This window comes from Nesoenas mayeri (genome assembly GCF_963082525.1).
Source record: "Nesoenas mayeri genome assembly, chromosome: 1".
NCBI lineage: Eukaryota > Metazoa > Chordata > Aves > Columbiformes > Columbidae > Nesoenas > Nesoenas mayeri.
The window spans coordinates 108409342-108427423 of NC_137541.1; the positions used below are offsets into that span (position 1 = coordinate 108409342).

General features: G+C 36.9%; 1 protein-coding gene across 1 annotated transcript in view; it reads left to right on the top strand.

The window, feature by feature from the left end:
* MBTPS2 (membrane bound transcription factor peptidase, site 2) overlaps positions 1 to 17527 on the top strand; it is a gene marked incomplete at its 5' end in the record, with an annotated part of 32816 nt that extends 15289 nt beyond the window's left edge. Inside the window, 6 exon segments of the mRNA XM_080354753.1 lie at positions 2680 to 2798; positions 3757 to 3937; positions 6425 to 6519; positions 8473 to 8668; positions 14115 to 14190; positions 15497 to 17527. Of these exon segments, the coding sequence (XP_080210879.1) occupies positions 2680 to 2798; positions 3757 to 3937; positions 6425 to 6519; positions 8473 to 8668; positions 14115 to 14190; positions 15497 to 15719 (890 nt within the window). The 3' untranslated portion in view covers positions 15720 to 17527.
* Positions 17528 to 18082: the final 555 nt, after the last annotated feature.

An 18082-nucleotide genomic window follows, 5' to 3' on the forward strand; every position in this document is an offset into this window, starting at 1 on the left:
CACACAAGCTGGAAAATACTCAGCCAGAAGACTGGTGGCATAAGAACATGACTTGCTGTCACAGGTGAACACTCTTGAACAATTCACTACCATTTTCTGCAACAGGAACAATCTATTAAATGATTTTTTGGTAGTATTGCAATTGATTTTCAGTGATGTGTGAGTTATGTTATTATATAGGTCACTGTGTTTTGATATTGCCATCAGGAGGAAATAAAGGCTAAAACACAAACATCCAAAAAGAATCACAGTTTATGGCTCCAAATAACCTCCAGATGTTTTTTTTGGTTTGATGTTTTTTTGAAGTCTCAAGCTACTGGGAACTAGAGCCCTGTTACTGTGGAAAGTTAGACTGAGACTGTGTGTTATGCTATCTGAACTGTTTATATGATTGATTTCTAGAGACAAAGGTGGTTCCCAAACTATTGAAATAAAGGTAGAAAAGTTAGCATCTTGGTTTAGTTCTTGATACTGATGACTTTCAGTCAGAGAGACAATAGGACACCAGCCAGCCTGTTGTACTGTTTAGGTACCAATATGGTTTCTTGAATATTGTAACTAAAATGTTATAAAAAGGGTTTTAGGCTGGGCATACAGAAGCCATTAGCCAAGCTTTTTTTCAGACTTTCCTGAATCAAGTAAATGATGATAAATGTTAGGTAGGTAACTATATCTCTATTCCAAATACCCTAATGAAACAAAATCATTCAGTGCAATAGGCTAACTTTTATGAAGCTCTGTTTCTCAAATTAATCAATTTCCATTTCCAGCTACTGTGAACAGAAGTGAAAGACATACCAATTTTCAAAATGTGTTGCTTACATACATTCCTGAGAAGTCATCTAGAAAAATAAGATCGTAAGCTATAATAGAAAATAATTGCTTGCTTGTTTTTGATAGCAAGCAAACATCTATAATAATTGTTCAGGTTTCTTGGGAAACTTGAAATAGGGGAATGCAAGGTAGGAACAAGCATGTTACGGAACTGGTTAGCATCAATGACTTGTTATCTGTTAGGTATAACAAATAGATGCTTTTTTTTACCACTAATAACAGATATATTTCAGAACTAGGATGTTTGTTAATGATAAAATGTGATATTAAGTTTTTCTCACTCAGTTTTTCTTAATTGTCAGAGCAGTTGAGTGAACCTATGCTCAGTGATCTGAAGATCTGAGTTTACAGAGGCATCTTTTCAGATTTTTTTATGGCAGCTAAGTAAAAGAGCTAGAGTAAAGAATGACACCAAATATTATTCATTTTGTAGTCCACCTATACTCTGGAGATTAGAGAGTATATTTGTTGTACAGCAGATGGCATCATGAGTTCAAGAACAGTGAATGAGCGTTTTTTTAAGACTTGGGATATTTTTAGCATTACTTCCATGCCTGGTAGATGAAAAGTGCTTCTATGCAGCACTTTCTTATAATTATAATATCTTTCAATGAGATATGATTAAAAACTATAGAAAGAGAAATCACCTTAAGAAGCATCTATTAATGGAAATGGCAACAAACCCTTAGTTAAAGCACTCCAAAAATGTGCTTCATTTCTGCAGCATTAGAAACATAAAAGACTGTGTGACATGTAGAGTTACCCAGAGTCTGCCATATGTTATGATTCCTGTGTTGTATACAGTGCAAGAAAGACAGGTTTAGTTCTTTTTTGAATGTGTTTACTTCCATTCCTGTCCTGCACCATAAATATAGAATTGAATCAAAGCCCTCTTAGCAAGATGAAAAACTGTAAAGAAGAAATAAGGAGCCTCCAACATTGACAAGTTTTTCTGCATTGGTTGTTTGTCCAAGAACACGAATTAAATGAGAAAATGTGTATAGTAGTGGATGCTGAAAGAAGCCAAGTATATCTTATGATAGTGGTTCATTTCTTCCTGTGGAGAACAGCATACCATAAGGATTGCAGTTGCAAATACATTGCTCAAAATAATGTGTCAGGAAATGCTGATTGTCCAAACTAGTTTCTTGATGTGGTTTTAGATCCAGATTTTCTTGTAAAAGTAGCCGTTTTTCAGATTTGTTTGGCACATATACATGTAATTATTTTATTGATAGAGTGGACATAACCATGAAAAATACTGAATTGCAGCTAAATTTCAGACATCTTGCTGGATAGGACAAATAATATTTATATACATATAAGCTCATTTATTAATATTCTTAAAGTCAATCAACAGTTTATTCTGGTATGAGGTGACAAGTAATACATTTAATTTCACTTGTTTTTTAATATTTATTATTGATGACAACTTTGTAGATAGAAACTGTAGTTTAATAATTGATTCAGAAGCCCAGTTTTTCTTCTGGATACTCTGCCCACTATATACTATAAAAGTGGTGTTATGTGATGAAATATCACTACAGTAGAATGACACCTTAAAAATGAACTTACAGCTTCGCTGTTTTTTTTCTGAGAGTACAATACTCAGGGGCTCAGATGCCTCTCTAAAGCTCCCCTACAAAGTGACATCATAGAAACTTCAGTTTCTAAATCAATGTAGCTTTTCTTTCATGCCTGTGTTCACAAATTAACTTTTCACCCATTCTTACAGTAATTATTTCAGGAAAGTTAATTGGAAGCTAACTTGTAGGTTCTTCCATTTCAAAACCACCTTTTTGGTATTAGTGTTTATTTAGAAACGATATTTTTCCTTCTTTTTAGGAGTATGGCATAATTTTGTTCTTGGTGTTGCAAGTTTCATAGTTTTGTTTCTGCTGCCAGCCATTCTTTTCCCTTTCTATTACACGGGTGTTGGGGCACTTGTCACTGAAGTTGCAGAGGTAAGAAAATATCTTTAATGTTTTCATATTATACACTTTGTCACCTGAAATATACCTTTGTGTCTTATTACCACCATCAAATTTGATAGTGCAGCACTGTGCAGAGTCTGATACATTGCACTTCTTGTCTGCTTAAAGTTTCCTTCTTGGTCATATTAGTATTAGTATTAGTAAATGAAGGAACAGGGCATAAAAAATTAAAGACTATTCAGCATACTATAAAACTGTTTAGACATTTGAGATGAGTTTGCAGGCTCATTTCTGTGGTGTTTTGGTTTGGTTTTTAACTTATTTTCATTATTGGCTCCAAGTAAAGCTACTGGAAACTGCATTATCACTCTAGTTATTGCTATCTGGTTTTAATGTTAAAGAATATTTTGAGCTGATTTCCTTGTTTGGTCAGCTGGAAGCAAGTAGAGATAGACTGCTGAGTTGCTGGAAAGGGCTGATTTTTTTCTGACTTAATAAAATACAGCACAGTTGTAGAGCTGAAAGGAGCTGAAAGGATTCAGTCTTTCTTAGATCTAAACATGAACTGATATAACTCAGGACGAGAGTGACATTTATTATGCTTTATACCTTTGAAGGTATAGGTGCACCCTGATTTATTGAAAGATTCAGGGTATTAATTTAGGCTTCTTGAACTTAAAATTGTAGGAAAACCACAACATATTAACTGGTATGAAAATACCTACTCAAATTTGAAGAGTTTCCCCTGAACACTTGGAAACTTGCTCTTTTCTTTTTCTTTGCACTAAATAAATGATTATTTGTGAAGGATGTTGTTTTTGTAATGCTCTATCGTAAGCTGAAATATCAGTTCTAGTGGAGCCTGAGGTTTTCTGTTTCTCTGGAAATAGTGTCTTAACCCAAAGATTTCATGGTTATTCAGCAGAACTGTAAACAAATCCTTGTAGTTTTAACTACAGTAACATGACTGACTTCACTTTTTTCTCAGGATTCTCCTGCCAATGGACCAAGAGGTCTTTTTGTGGGAGACCTTGTCACTAACCTACAAGACTGCCCAGTTTATAGTGTTGAAGACTGGAATTCCTGTCTGGGAGACATTTCAGAAAAGTCACAGGTTGGCTACTGTGTAAGTGCAGCCACCCTACAGCAGTTAAGCTTTCCAGCTAGAGGTATGAGTTTAGGTGATCTCTTCATTATTTTATGTTGTAATTTTATCATGTCTTAAAGACTCTTTTGGATTTAGGTTTTGCTGGTGGGGACAGATTTCTTGTTAAGTCATGTCTGCCATCCTTTCTTAAGCAGTGACCAATATGCCATTAATTTTAATGAAATCTGAAAGTGATTAAAGAGGTGGATAGAAGGGTTTCTCTGGTCTTCCAGTCATCCTGCACAAATATCCTGTATGATCTGAAAAATGAAATTTGCCTCTTCAGGATATTGCATTACTTGGTTATTAGCAGTAATACAATTATCTCCTCTATTTTTAGTTTAGTTATATGGATCAACTCAGTGATCTTTTGCAGATGTAAATTCCACATTTTACCTTACTGCTTTGATCAGCATTATGTTACAAATTGTATGGCTTAACCCAATGATGTGCTTTATTATGGCCACTTCTGATGTGTCTCACTATATTGGTTTTATGTTTCATTTGCTTCTTCAACCTCACAATCTCATTGCTATAAACTTAGTTTTGTCTGGATTGCACATATTGCTTCTAAATGTCCATCTATTTCCTTCTTTTTTCATTTATATATTAGAGTGGTTGCTGCTGTAAGGGCTTACCACTGAGAAACAACAAAAAAAGTGAACTGAACTAAACTAGAACAATAAACAAAAATTAAATAGAACAAAAAAGAACAGTGAAGTTAAATTGGCTGAATGTCTTGTGACATGCCCTAAAGTTTCCTAGGTTTTTTTCATGCAAGCATCCACGGAGACTGAATTCCAAAGGTAAGGGGATGCCACTGAGCAAAGCCCATACGATGGATTCAGAGCTTTAAGATTGTCGCTGTGCTTTTTGCATTATACTGGAAGTAAAGACGAGGTCAGACAGCTCAACCAGGCAAGTTTTTTGATGCATTATAGTTCTCTTGTGAGATTGAAAAGGTAATAATTTTTTTCTAGTATGTAAGGAAAGTAATCTTACAGCTGGAAATAAGATAAATATTTAAACTGGAAATTAGTGGAGTATGGATAAGATCCTGCTTTTAGAGACCTAATAGTTTGGATTATCCCTCTGAAGAGGAGAGCAACTTTGGCATATGCTTTCAGCTGGGCTGGGATCGCAAGTAAGAACCAATTCTTAGATGCTGTAGGTATATATCCTCAGGTTCTACTGCAATTTCAGAGTCATGGATAATAAAACTGCATATTCTGCAGCTGAACGAGTCTTATTTATATTGAAATACTAGAGACTTAATACTAGAGAGACAATATTGCTTCCGAGCTTGGTTGCTGTATTGTGTTAGCAGCCCATTGTCCCACTGCTGCATTCTAATCAGACCAGTCTGTCTGCATTTTCAGAGCCATAAGCCTCCAGCAGTGAGAAATATTCCTCTGAAATGAAATGAACTCCGTTTGCTCTCTAGCAGCTGCCATTTGTCAAAATCTTGACAGTTCACAACTTGACATAAATATAGAATATCAATAAAAATGTATCTAGCAAATGGACCCTATCTACTTGACCGTAAAACAAATGGAGAATAAACTATTTGAGTATGAAGCTAGACAGAAAACAATACCCCAAGAACCTTAATGAAATTTAAAAAAAAAAAAAGTGTTTTCAATGTAGTTTATAAGGAAACTAATTTCATGGTCATTCACTATTCAAAAACATATATGGTTACTTAGCCTCAGGGTACTTGAAAAAAGGATTGTACAGTTCAGTGCTTGCACGTGTCAGCCCCAGGCATAAAGCTCCATGTTAGTGGACTGCAGGTTATGCAGTGAAAAATCAGCAACGAGTTTCACAGGCTTAATCTACCTAAGGAGAGTACTGCAGTGATGCTGTGACACAGATTGCCACAGTGACCATTCTTTTGTGGGTTTTTTGGTTTGTTTTTCCTTAAAAGCTTAAGTTTTAGAGTAAGTTAGATTTTATTTAATTTATTTAATGAACATCCATACAAAGATTATGTACCAGACTAGTTAAATCATGGTTTAAAGCATCATTTATTCACTGCTTCAGCCTTCAAGGCTTGGAAAGATTTCAAAACCTGAATCTTGTAAAGGCTTTCCATTTTTTTTTTTTTTTTAAGGATATTTTGAGTGTTGGTCATTTCCATGTGATCTTGGTCATTTCACCAGCCAATAAAATCAGTACAGCAGCAAGTAACAGATTTGTATGCCAAATGTTAATGCAAACTAGGGGCAAGGGATAAAAGTATTTTGTAACTCATAATGCTCAGAAAATTGCAGTGGTAGATCCCCAGTATCTCTAGGATGTTTATTAAGATGAAAAATCAGTTAGTGACATGACTGAAATCAGGTGACATTCCTAAAGTGAAGCTTATTTTTAATTTTGGCTGAACCACATCTAGGCTGTGCGAATTATTGTAATTCTTGAAGGCTACAGAATGATTTTGTCAGAGACTGATTTCTTTTCAGGAATTTACTGTAATATTGATCATTTGCTCTATGCCTATGTTCTTTAGTCTATAGAAGACTCGACGGCACAGTTGAATGTTGTAGTAACAACAGCCTCACAGATATTTGCTTTTCATATAGCAATAAGTTGGACAGCCATCTGGTAAGTTACTTAACCTGCTTATTCTGTTTGGTAAATCTGAAATTATTTAAACTAAATCAGTACTATTTAACAACATTTATTCAGTATACTCAAATGCTTAATAATACCTACCGTTTGTAATAAAGGTCTATGTGTGTTTTTCTCCCCATTTACAGCTGAAAAAAACCAAAATATTAGTTATGATTTTTCCCATGATCAATCAGAGAGTCTCAGGAAGAACCAGAAAAGATCTTATACCCCTCATTCCTTCAGGCTGAAAGACACCTCCCCATTTTCAGCACTGGATGAGAATATTGGTGAGAAAAATACCCAACTTTTGAAAAGAAGGTGAAATTTCTTATTCTAGTGCTTCAGTCTTTAAAGGTACTGAGCACTACAGGCAAAGCAAAGTGCTGGACTGTCTGTTCAGTTATTTTGTTTGAAGCCAGCAGTGCTGCTTGCCAATTTAAACTAAAAACATGCAAGAGAAGGTCCTAGAGATTGCCCAATTTCTCAAAATCAGGGCCTTTATTTGATTCCTTTTTTACCATGTTAATTTTCTTGTAATACATGGAAACATATAAAGTTTCTTAGTAGGATTTTGCCATGCTCTCTTCAAAATACAGAAAAGTTTGTTAAAATATGTGATCCATATTGGCAGTGATGCAATATTTCTAACAGTTCGCTTGACAAGAAAAAGCACACGTACTAACTGTGTAAACTTCTACACATGCCAATTGATTATTGTTCTGACTTTTAGTGATAAATACCTAAAGAAATGGAAATAAATCTGTTCCTACATCTGCTATATTTACAGTTTCTAAGATAGTGAACTTCACACTCCAGGATTTTCTTGTGGTATTTAGCCACTAAGAATTGAGCACAGACCAGTAGTTAATTTGAAATATGACAGTGGCTGGTAACATCCCAGAGTTCAGCGAGATTCAATAAATCACTACCTCACTGAGCTTTGACATTCTTAAGCTCATAGCTGCTATTTAGGAAGAGAGATGAAATAAAAGCATCCAGAAGCCTGTGACCTTCAAGTGTCCTTAGATGGGCTGTGAGTTTTTGAACATATATTTAAAATAGTCTTTGCAGGGCTGTGCAGCATTATTTGCAAATGTGTCCCCTCCCCGCCACTAGAATGGAAAGCGCTTTTATTGAGGTTAATGGAGAGTGTCTGACACTCACGCATCTATGGGGAGTGTAACTATCAAGCTAAGAAGCCAGAAAATCCCACTTCCCCCCCCACCCCCCATTTTTTTTCCTAAGGCAAACAGTAGATGAAGAACTTTTGTTGCTTGCATTTAAGAACAAAAGGAAAATTATGACTGAGCCGTTACAAGAGACATGAGGGGGAAAACCAATTTCCTGTTCCTTTCCACTGTGCTTTCTTTGGCTTATGAAGAGCAAGAAAGATCTGGTCTTTCAGACTGCTGAGTGAAAGAGTGAAGAGATGCAGCACTGCACTAAGTCTTGTGTTCACCTTACTTGAGAATGGGTTTTTAGCTGCCACACAGCCAGTAGATTTTTGGTTTGTTTGCTCAACATAAGGTTTTGTTCAGTCAAATTAAGTTTTAGATCAATGAAGACTAACACTTCTTAAACAGGTAAGTCACTAGTATATTGATGCAGGCTGTGTTCATTAGAAATCACTGACTTAAGTTTAGATGCCTCGCTTTTTGTTGTGCATGTGTGTACCTTTTTAAAAAGAGTTAACTTTTATTTCGGTACATGTGTACACCTTGTCTTCCACATTCCACCAAAAATGGAATGATAAGTTTAACATATATCAGGTAGAGGTTCTGCGGGATTTGAAAAAAAGAAAACCCGAAGATGCAGATTTCAGCTTTGCGTAGGCTGGTAGTATATCAATGAGGCAGTTCCTTTGCTTTAAAAAGGAATGTAGAATATTCTGATCTGTTGGAAAATAACTTTACATTTTAAAATAATTTTAACTGCCATTTGCAGTATGCCTGTCTGCCAGCACGAAAAGTTATTGAGGCCAGCAAAGTTTGTCGAGCCAACATGGACTGCCAGAAGGACTTTGTTCCAAGCTTTTGTGTGACTCCTTCTTTAGAGAACCAAACAAGGCTAATCAGGGTAAAACATCCACCCCATATTGACATGCTGTATGTAGGACACCCCATGCATCTTCAGTACACAGGTTGGTATTACTTTTTAAAACAGTTTAACAAAAAAAAATTCTAATATGGTTTACTTTGCCTGGCTGCTTGAACAAGGTCTCAGAGTGCTTGTCAGTTAACTTGTTTAATGCAGAATCCATTTCTTGTTACAGCCAGAGGAGAGACATGGACTACTCAGGCCTAAAATGAAATGTGCACAGTGCAATGAGTTACAAAGGTAATAGAAACCGTATGTGATATGAGAGAGTTGTTTTTTTCAGAAAAGTATGAAAGGGCTTTTTCTATAACAGATCTCACTCTGGTTAGTCATGGGAACCAGGCACCTGCATTTTCCTAACATGTAAACTTCTCAAAATGCTATTATAAAATCTCTAGGGCATCTCCCTGTAACACCTTTCCTGGAATATTAGCATCACTGCTTAAATCACACCTAATATTCAAGTACCTGTGGCAGATTCCCATGACTAATGAGCCACAAGTACAATCACAACATAGTTATTACCTAATTATTTTTTCATCTATTTGAGTGCCCTAAATTAAATAACATATAACAATTTAGTTCCTTACTTGGAAATGGACTGTGGCTCTCCTTTAGGCCAGCTTGTACCCTTGAGCCAGGTATACAAGTAAAAACTAATTCTGCTCTTGGAGAAAGTATGGAAAGAATGAACAAACGCATCTACATCCCTATTTAGCAGCTTGAGTTTAGCTTTAGATGGGCTTAAAAAGTATGAAGTGTTGAACTACTGTTGCTTCCCGTGAGGAACCTGTCTGTTCCTCACAGACAGCTGTACCTCTCAGGGGGAGATTTTACTTTAGACATCTTGAAGTACCTCCTTAGCAAGGCATTGTACTTTTCTGAGTAAGCACTGGAATTACATACAAAAGAGCTTTAGAAACAGTGATGAAATCTGGTAGTGTAAATCCATTAGCACTCTTGTGTAAACATAATTTTAGTTAATCTGTCAGTCTTTATCTTTCTGTGCTGGTCATATTTTGACACTCTGTGGCAAATTAGTTATTTCTACTTGTTTACACTATACACTTATTTAAGCCCAAAATATGATCTCTTCACTTGTTATTTCTGGCTGCTTACCATTTAGGAGGAAAAACATTGTTCACCTGTGTGATACCAATACACAGTTCTGTATTTGATGACATCTATTCCAAATGCAGCAACATATCTTAAGAATAGAGTTTGGTAATTATTTTAAGCTCCCTTTCTTGATCTCTAACAATACAATCTGTAGGTAGTCTAGAACAATTGTTATTGTTCTTTTTCCCAGTGTGTCGGAGCAATAGAGTTTTAGGCAGTGTTTCCTGCTGAACTGTGATTCTGCAAAACAATCAAACCTGTCAGTCTTTCAGATGTCAGAAAACAATGTTATTGCATCTAAAGAGGTAGTTCTACTTTAAGAAGTTACTGTGTGAATATACAATTTACAGGAATATATTCTAAAGTGATTTACTATACTCTGGGAATTGCACATTGAATGTGCTAATTTGAGTGCTAAAAGCTTGACTTTGTTACAAAACTTTGCTGCAAATGCAACCTATGCTCCCCTTGGGAAAACACCAGCGCTAAAATGACAGGATCCTGGCTTGGGCAGCAGATAGTCTACTGTACCATCGTAGAGTTCCATGTGTTCCAGTGAAACAACTTCTAAATATTTCAGACTGAACTTTGCACTGTACAGTACTGGCTTGGGCCCAAATGTGACTGACCAGAATGTGGTAACCATTTTTTTACAGTTAAAAAAGGAAAATAATTTCTTCCTCTACTGTGTGACTTTTGAAATAGGAATGTGTTTTAGGCAAATGCTTTATTCTTTAGGGTGATCATTTTGCCTGCAGGAAACATTACTTTTTAGAGTAGTGACACATTTAACACACAGCCTTGTAAGTGTGTCCTATGACTTTGCTTTCTCTAGTACTGTCACTACAGTAATGTTTGAAAATCATTTTAAGATTATGCATGTATTATTTTCTACTTAGGCTTGTATTGTCATCATGATATTCCTGATTTATGGAGAAGCAGTAATTATTTCGTATTTTCATTTGAAGCTAGCTTCCAGATGCAATATTTTTATATCCATATTAGCTATTTACAAAAAATAGGCTATACACTGTACTTCTATAAAATGTTTCTGTTTCCTCAAAGTAAAATATACTGGCAAAAATATTTTTTGTTGATACAAATGCTATGTATAGCTCTTGTTTCCAGTATAAAAAAAAAAAAAATTAAAGAATCATAAATGAACTTATAGTGCTGGAATTTTGGCCAAAACTAAACCAGCAGGGATGATCAGGAATGTGTGTCATTTAGGTTGGACTCATTGATCCATCTTTTTAATTAGCATTCTCTCTATAGAGAGTATCTAATGTAATTTATTTTGTATGGGCTTTTTATTCCTCCATGTCATTTTTGGTATTGCAAAATGTTGGCTTCCTTCTCTGGCCCTTGTCAGTTGGGAATAATCTGGTGATTAACATTCACATTTGGAATTCACACTGCTTGAGGCAAGATCATATCCCTGAATGTTACTGTATCTGCATCACCCATCAAGGATAAAAACTGCAAGATTTCCTTCATGAAAATAAAATGGAACTTACCTAGAAGATTATTTTCCCAAACTGGACGAGTCTCCTGCATCTGTCTTAACCAAGTCTTCTTAAAAAAACCCTCCAACTTCCTAGCTTTGGGGAGTTTTTTGGAGAACAACAGTCATAATCCTTGATGAACGTCTATCTGTTAGGATCTGGTTTCTCAGTATTTCCATGCTTGTTTCCCATTATTGCTGACGATGATCATTCTTTGCTTTCAACCCGTATTTAAGGGGTTACATGTATAGTTCTTCTAGAGAGCACACAGAAATATCTTATGCCATACTCTTTCCCCCATAGTATGCATGCACTTTGCCTCATGAAGAGGTTTCAAAAACCTCTTTGGTCAATCTAGTCTCCAAATAATTTTTAATTAAAATTGTGTCTCTTGTGCATTCTTCTCAATATTTGCCAACACCATCTAGAATTAGCCAACAAAAGAAATGTTAATTCCAGGTCAAAGAATTGTTTAATTAGAGTGGAAAAATAATGAGTGTTTTGTCCTGCCCTGCCTCATTGCTGTTCACCTCTTCCCAGCAGTGTCTTTTGAAGACAAGCCTGGACAACATAATTTTTGTAATTCTTTTCTTGTTACTCAAAGGACAGATTTGCTTGCTCTCATGAGGTTTGATCCATTACAGCCACTAAATTCATTGCCTATACAGTGTCTAGAGCTCAGTCCAGCAACAGCCTGAGGAGTTTCTTTGTATTTCGGAGATTGCTTCAGCAGCAAGGTTTGGAATTTAGATCCATGTCTGGCGGCTGTCAGGAACAGCAGGAAATTTGTTGTAACAAAAAGGGAGAGAGATTAGTGATCCATTCTGAATGTAGGCACAACTTCAGGTTCAGGGTGGTGACTTGTTAGTGGCCATTAGGTGTTTGTCAAGAGGCAGTCACGCTTTGAAATTACACTATATTGAATTGTGTGTCTTGAAACCTTTGAATACAGTAGCTGCCTCAGCCATTTTGCTATTTTGACTCATGGACAAGAGGTCTGATCAGATGTTCTGGTATCAGCATTCAGCTGGATGAGTTGTTTGCTTTGGATATCATGTGACTTGGATGCCTCTGACTTTCTGAGTTGTGTGGTGTCCAGGGTTTCTGTCTTTTGTGTTCTTCACTCAGTAGTCCAACAGATTTATTTTTTTTCTCTCAGTTCCCCTGAATCAAAGGTCTTTCTTAAGCTAAGGTAAGAGAGGACGTGATTTTGAAGCCATCTTGGCACAGCTGTGGCAGTTTTGGTATTGGAAAGTTCTCCGCTTGTTGCCACACCAAACCCATTCTTTCTTTGGGAGTCCTTGCTATCCAAATCTCTCCATCCCATGGTAAGTTTGCCGGTTGTACTAATTATCCCTTCTGACTCATCAGGAGGGCCTCAATTAACAGCAGAAAGTGTGTTTATGTGACTTGAGTGGACCAGTTCTCTGTCTCATGTGTCTTTGCAACTACTTTCTGCTTGTCTTTGTTTGATGTCCTTGAATTGTTTATTGAACCTAAAGAAATCCAATCTGCTCTTAACTAAGATATACTTAGCAGCACTTTTGGTTTCCAGTGTGTCTTAGTCTCTGATTTTGAAATTTCTCAAAGGGTGAGTTAAATTTTTCCCTTCCCAAGGGATGTTTGTATTGAGTAGGAGTTGAACTCCTGCTTTCACATATCTCTCTGGAGACAGTATTTCTTAGGGCTATAACTTTTTCCCAGGTTGGTAGGGAAAATTGAGGCCATTGTGGCTGGCCTCAACTTGCGTCAGAGTTGTTCTTTGGGGACAGAGTGACTGTTGTTGATACTGTGCAAGCGTGTTTTTAAGGTGATTTTCCAGTTCTGCCTTAATTTACCTAAACTTCTTCCTTCTGGTGATAAGATGCTGGTTTTCTAGGAGTGAAACCTTCTAGTAGGAAAGGCGTCTCTCTTCCAGTTGTCACAGAACTAAGGCTTTCAAACAGTCCCTGGGGCGGGCAGTCTGAGACTGCTGTTTAATTTGAAGGACTGCATTAAGACTTAGGAGACCACCCAGATGGAGCATCCCTATACTAACAGTGCACTCTCAAGCTATGTCAATGTTCTTCGAGGTGTCTCTCCTACACATTTGACGTGCAGTCAGCTGAAGCTTCAGGTACAACTTCAAAGAAGTTACAAAGTGTTTCAAGGTCATGTGGTGCTTGGCCACTGCAATTTTCCAGTCACCAGGTTTTTAAGCTGCACTAAGTTACATCTTGGAGTCACTTAAGGTATCATCTGAAGACAGAAGAAGCTACTTCTGTACTGGGAAGTGGGTGTTAAGATGTGGAACGCACATCTCAGCCTTTGCTTTCTCAGAGTGACGCTAGAATTCTGCTCTCTATCCACCCCACTTGGATACACCATGAGCTCAGCTTCAGAACAGGAGGATCTTCTGCAGTTACTGCAGGAGAAGAATTTTCTGGCCTTCAGAGAAAGTGCACATGTGCACCCACAGTATGAATGTATACATGTGGACTGCATATGTTGAAACAGTATGGTAACTATAATCTCTTTATATGTTTTTCTTTGAAAAGGACTTAAGTTACACAGTGTGGTCTTCATGACTACAGATGTTCAGTTGCCTCTGAAAATATGTATCTTAGATCTACTCTTACTGAAATCATGCTAATTGTATTTTGTGGAGTGACTTCACTATGATAGCGACCATGTTTAAGAAAGATTTAATGGCTGTACTCTTTTGAAAACAAAGACCCAACAAAACCATATTTAGATTGGTTATTCATGGTTGAAGAGCTATCATTTCAGATCTGATTTTTCTGCAAGAATATAACCTAAAATTCGTAATGTTACAATCCTGGAATGACTGTCCATGTTTTGTGTATCTTTATATTTTCATTTCAGTAAGTCTCAGCAGTTTTGTACCACGACAAAACTTCCTAAGCATCGATCTGCCTGTGGTGATAGAGACATTTTGCAAGTATCCTTTGAAGTGTGTTTGTTCTTTCAAGACAAGGAGGGAACTGTTTAGAATTTGGTGACCCAGCAAAATTTCAGTTGGATATCATTGTACACAGGCTGCTCTAAAACATTTCTGTAGTGTTTTGACATCTTTATCCCATCCCTGCATTGATTATTGTCCTTGTGCCAAGCTTGAAATGAAATCTCTCACTTTCTTGTGCTTAGCAGGATATTTTTCGTCAGTGCTTTTTTTAACTCTTTCTTGATAGTGAATCTTAACAGCTCTGATGAGGAAGTCCAAGTAATCCTGAATTTACAGTAGGACAAATGAGATGTTATTGCTAGCTTTGTTATGTCAGAGTTTCAGAATTTTTGAGTCGTTATACTGAAATAAATAAAAGGGTATAGTTGTTGTTTGTTTTTTTTTTTCTTCAACAGAAACCTTAGCCTATTCAAAAAGCAGGATGATAATTCAGTTAAAGCAGGCTTATTAATGAATGAGATGATATCTATATATGCATACATGAAGGTTAGCAGGCTTGAATATGGCTAATTTAAGAATCCTTAGCCTTAGAAACCGAAATGTTTATACGTGGCTATAGAGCAGCACAGTTCAGTGTAGTCCATAAAGCTAAAGATGCTACGTAAGCTCCCCTTTTCTGGCATCACACCAAGGTTCATGCTGACTCAGATGCTTTCTGAGTCATATATCTTCTTGTCTGGCCATTGTAGGATGGAGGTAGGTATTAATGTTAGCAAGCTTTTACCAACAATTAAAAAGATCTACCCATGCCTCATTCTCACATGCACGTACAGAAATCTACTCAACTTTTCTGCCTAACAGGTATGTAGGAGAGAGAGGCCAGATTTCCAATCATATTCTAGCCATTTAGTTACTCCAGCAAGGGAGTGTTTTGGAAAATATTCCTAATAATTATTTCATACTTAGGTCATAGGTCTAGAATACTTTCTTACTTCAGGCATGGTGTCAGAGCTATAACCTTGCTCCAAAACCACATAAAGCAAGGGGGGAAAATGGGCAATATTAAATGTGGTTTTGCTGTCTCCTGCTTTCATCCAAGTTGTGAAGAGTGCAGGTTGTTAACATATCCAAACCTAGTGCTTAAAACCAAATTAAATCCATAAAGGAAGGTCTCTGAAATTATATGTTATGGTGTAAAACTCATTGCACTCATATAAACAGCTAAAAAAATAACCCTCATATGTTTCTCTTTGCATACTAGAAATAAAAAAATATGGTTTGTATTATTTTTTTTTTACATTTTCTTGGATGTCATTCATGAGCCTTAACTAATGTCAACCAGGTACCTAATTTCACTGTCAGGAGCACTGGCAGTTATCAATGCTGTACCCTGCTTTGCTTTGGATGGTCAGTGGATATTAAATTCATTCCTGGAAGCCACTCTGAGCTCCCTGATTGTAGAAAAACAAAACAGAGAGCTTGTTGGCTTTTTAATTTTGCTTGCTGGTAGTGCACTTTTGGCTGCCAATGTTGCACTGGGACTTTGGATGGTGACAGCACGATAGAACATTGGATACACTTCCATCAGTTCTCAAAGTACACAGAAATAGTAAATCCATTGCCTTTTAAACCTTGTTCGGTACTGAGATTAAAAATAATTCCCTTAAAGTGACACTGAAAGAATAATCACTGGTGGTATCTGTTTTAATTGAAATGTGTACGATGTTGTGGCTTTGGTCATGGGAAATATAATGGAAAGAAGTAGAAACCTTTTTATATACTTTTCAAGCACTGTATTAATTTTGAGAAATGTGCATTGTAAAGCTTCACAGGAGAAATCCTAAGACTTCATGAATTCAGATCTCAACATAAGGGAATTATTTGACCTCAAACATTTGTAAAGTGGGAGGAAAAAACACTAAGGTTTTATTTTATAATTTGAATAACTGTCAGAAAGTCTGTGTGGGCTCTGATCGTTTCTTGGTCATCATAGTCCTGAGTAGCCTGCTCTGTTTTTTTAATCTGGTGTCCTACCAAACTGGACTTTAAGAGGCCCTAAAGTCTGATCTCAAATCGTGAAAAGCTAAGTAAATTATTACCCTGTGTTAATGAGGAGAGAGAGGCCACGTGCATTAGTATCTTTCCTTTTCAGCTGGCCAAAATGACTGGAAGCGTGTTGTCCTCAGGATGGAGATGAGAAGCGCCCTTGTTTGTTAACAATGAGGCAGGTGGGAGGATAACAAAGGCCACATGTCTGTGTTTTTTACGCATTCAGTTGTATATTATCATACGCAGCTGAAAGTTTTTTAAAGGCAATATTTGTCAGCAATAGCTACAAAATAAATGAAATTTAGTTTCTGAGTGCTGCAGTATGCTGTGCACAATTGTTCCTAAGTGATAAGTAATGTTTGTATTGTTTTACTCAGAAAATAATACTGTATTATACCTGTTTACAGTTAAAAGTGAAACCTATTGTTTTTATGGTGTCTATCTTCTGATGCTATGCATGTAATATGTACAGTAACTCACTGATGTTTTTCTGTCTTTCAAAGGGTTGTTTTCCTTTGCTAGGATTCATTCTGTTCAAAGATAGCTAACAAAAATGTTTAGCTGAAGCCGGTCTTGGATCAGAATTGTTTAGAGGAAGAATATGATTGTGAATTGAACTATTTAAACAATTGGCTTTGCTTTCTGAAATGAATATGGACCATATCCTTGTTCATAAATGAACAGGGGAAGAACAGTCAGTGTTTTGCTTACTAAAGTATGTCTGACGTACTTTGAAGTTCTTCAAGTCTGTAATGTTTTGTACCCCATAGGATTATCTCTTGTCTGTTATGTTATCCTGTGATATATTGCCTAGTTTATATAAATCAGGTTCAGTCAGAGCCTTGACTCAGTATCATCTGGTATTAAAAAAAAAGAAAAAAATGCTCTAGATTGGTAGCCTAAATATTCGAAATATGAAAATTTTTGAAAACTGTCCTGCAACTTCTGTCTGGTACAGTGCTCCGCATAGGAGCTGCTGCAGCTCAGAGTTCATTTACAGAAATGGTCTTTTCATCAGGAACTGCAGTGGAAACTAAGCTCACAGAGACTGGCCTGCAGGGACTAATGAAGCATTCATGCCTAGCTAGCATAGATTCTCTTGGCACTGGAGGTAAAAGCCTGGGTAATTTTAAAAGTGGGGTTGAGCCCAATTCCTGAAGCTACTGCATGTATTCACAACTATGTTTGCATTTGCCCACTGATGTGTTACTGTATTTTTGCTCAGTAGCCTTCACACTTGCTGAAGATTTATTCTTAAAGAAGTGATGCAAGCAGTAATGAGAGAACATGTTTGTGTATTTGTTGTTGTGTTATTAATAGTTTACTTACCTCTTCGGTGCTGTCACAGGCTGGGTGGGCCTCCTGAAGTTCACCTCTGCGGGGTGGCAGACCTGTGCCTCTCATTTTAAATCATTTCGATGTTCCAATCATTCAAGGCATGTTGAAACAGATCTTAGAAAGTGTAAATACTTCAGTCAATCCCGTGTCCCCTTTGGGGCTGTTAAGAGCCACACAAAATGCTAGAAAGAAAAACCAAACTATGAGAAACTGCCAGTGGGCTTCTCCCAGTAACACCTTGAAGGTCGAACTTATCATCCTTCCTGGTAAGGTACAAAGGTTTCAGGGCAGCCATGCTGATGAACGCCTCTGCCATCCCTCTGTGGACAGGAGGGGTAGGAGCAGCCTGGTCCTTGCACAAAGCCTGACCCTGAGGCCGTGCTCCAGAAGCCTGCTCGCTTACCTAACCGGCTGCTTGCTAATGTTAGCTTTGCGCCACTTACTAAAGTGGCTCTGTGCCACTTTCCTCTGTGTCTTGTCCAATCTACAGTGCACAAAATTAATTTGCACTTAAGAGTTTTAATGCAATTTCGTAAGACTG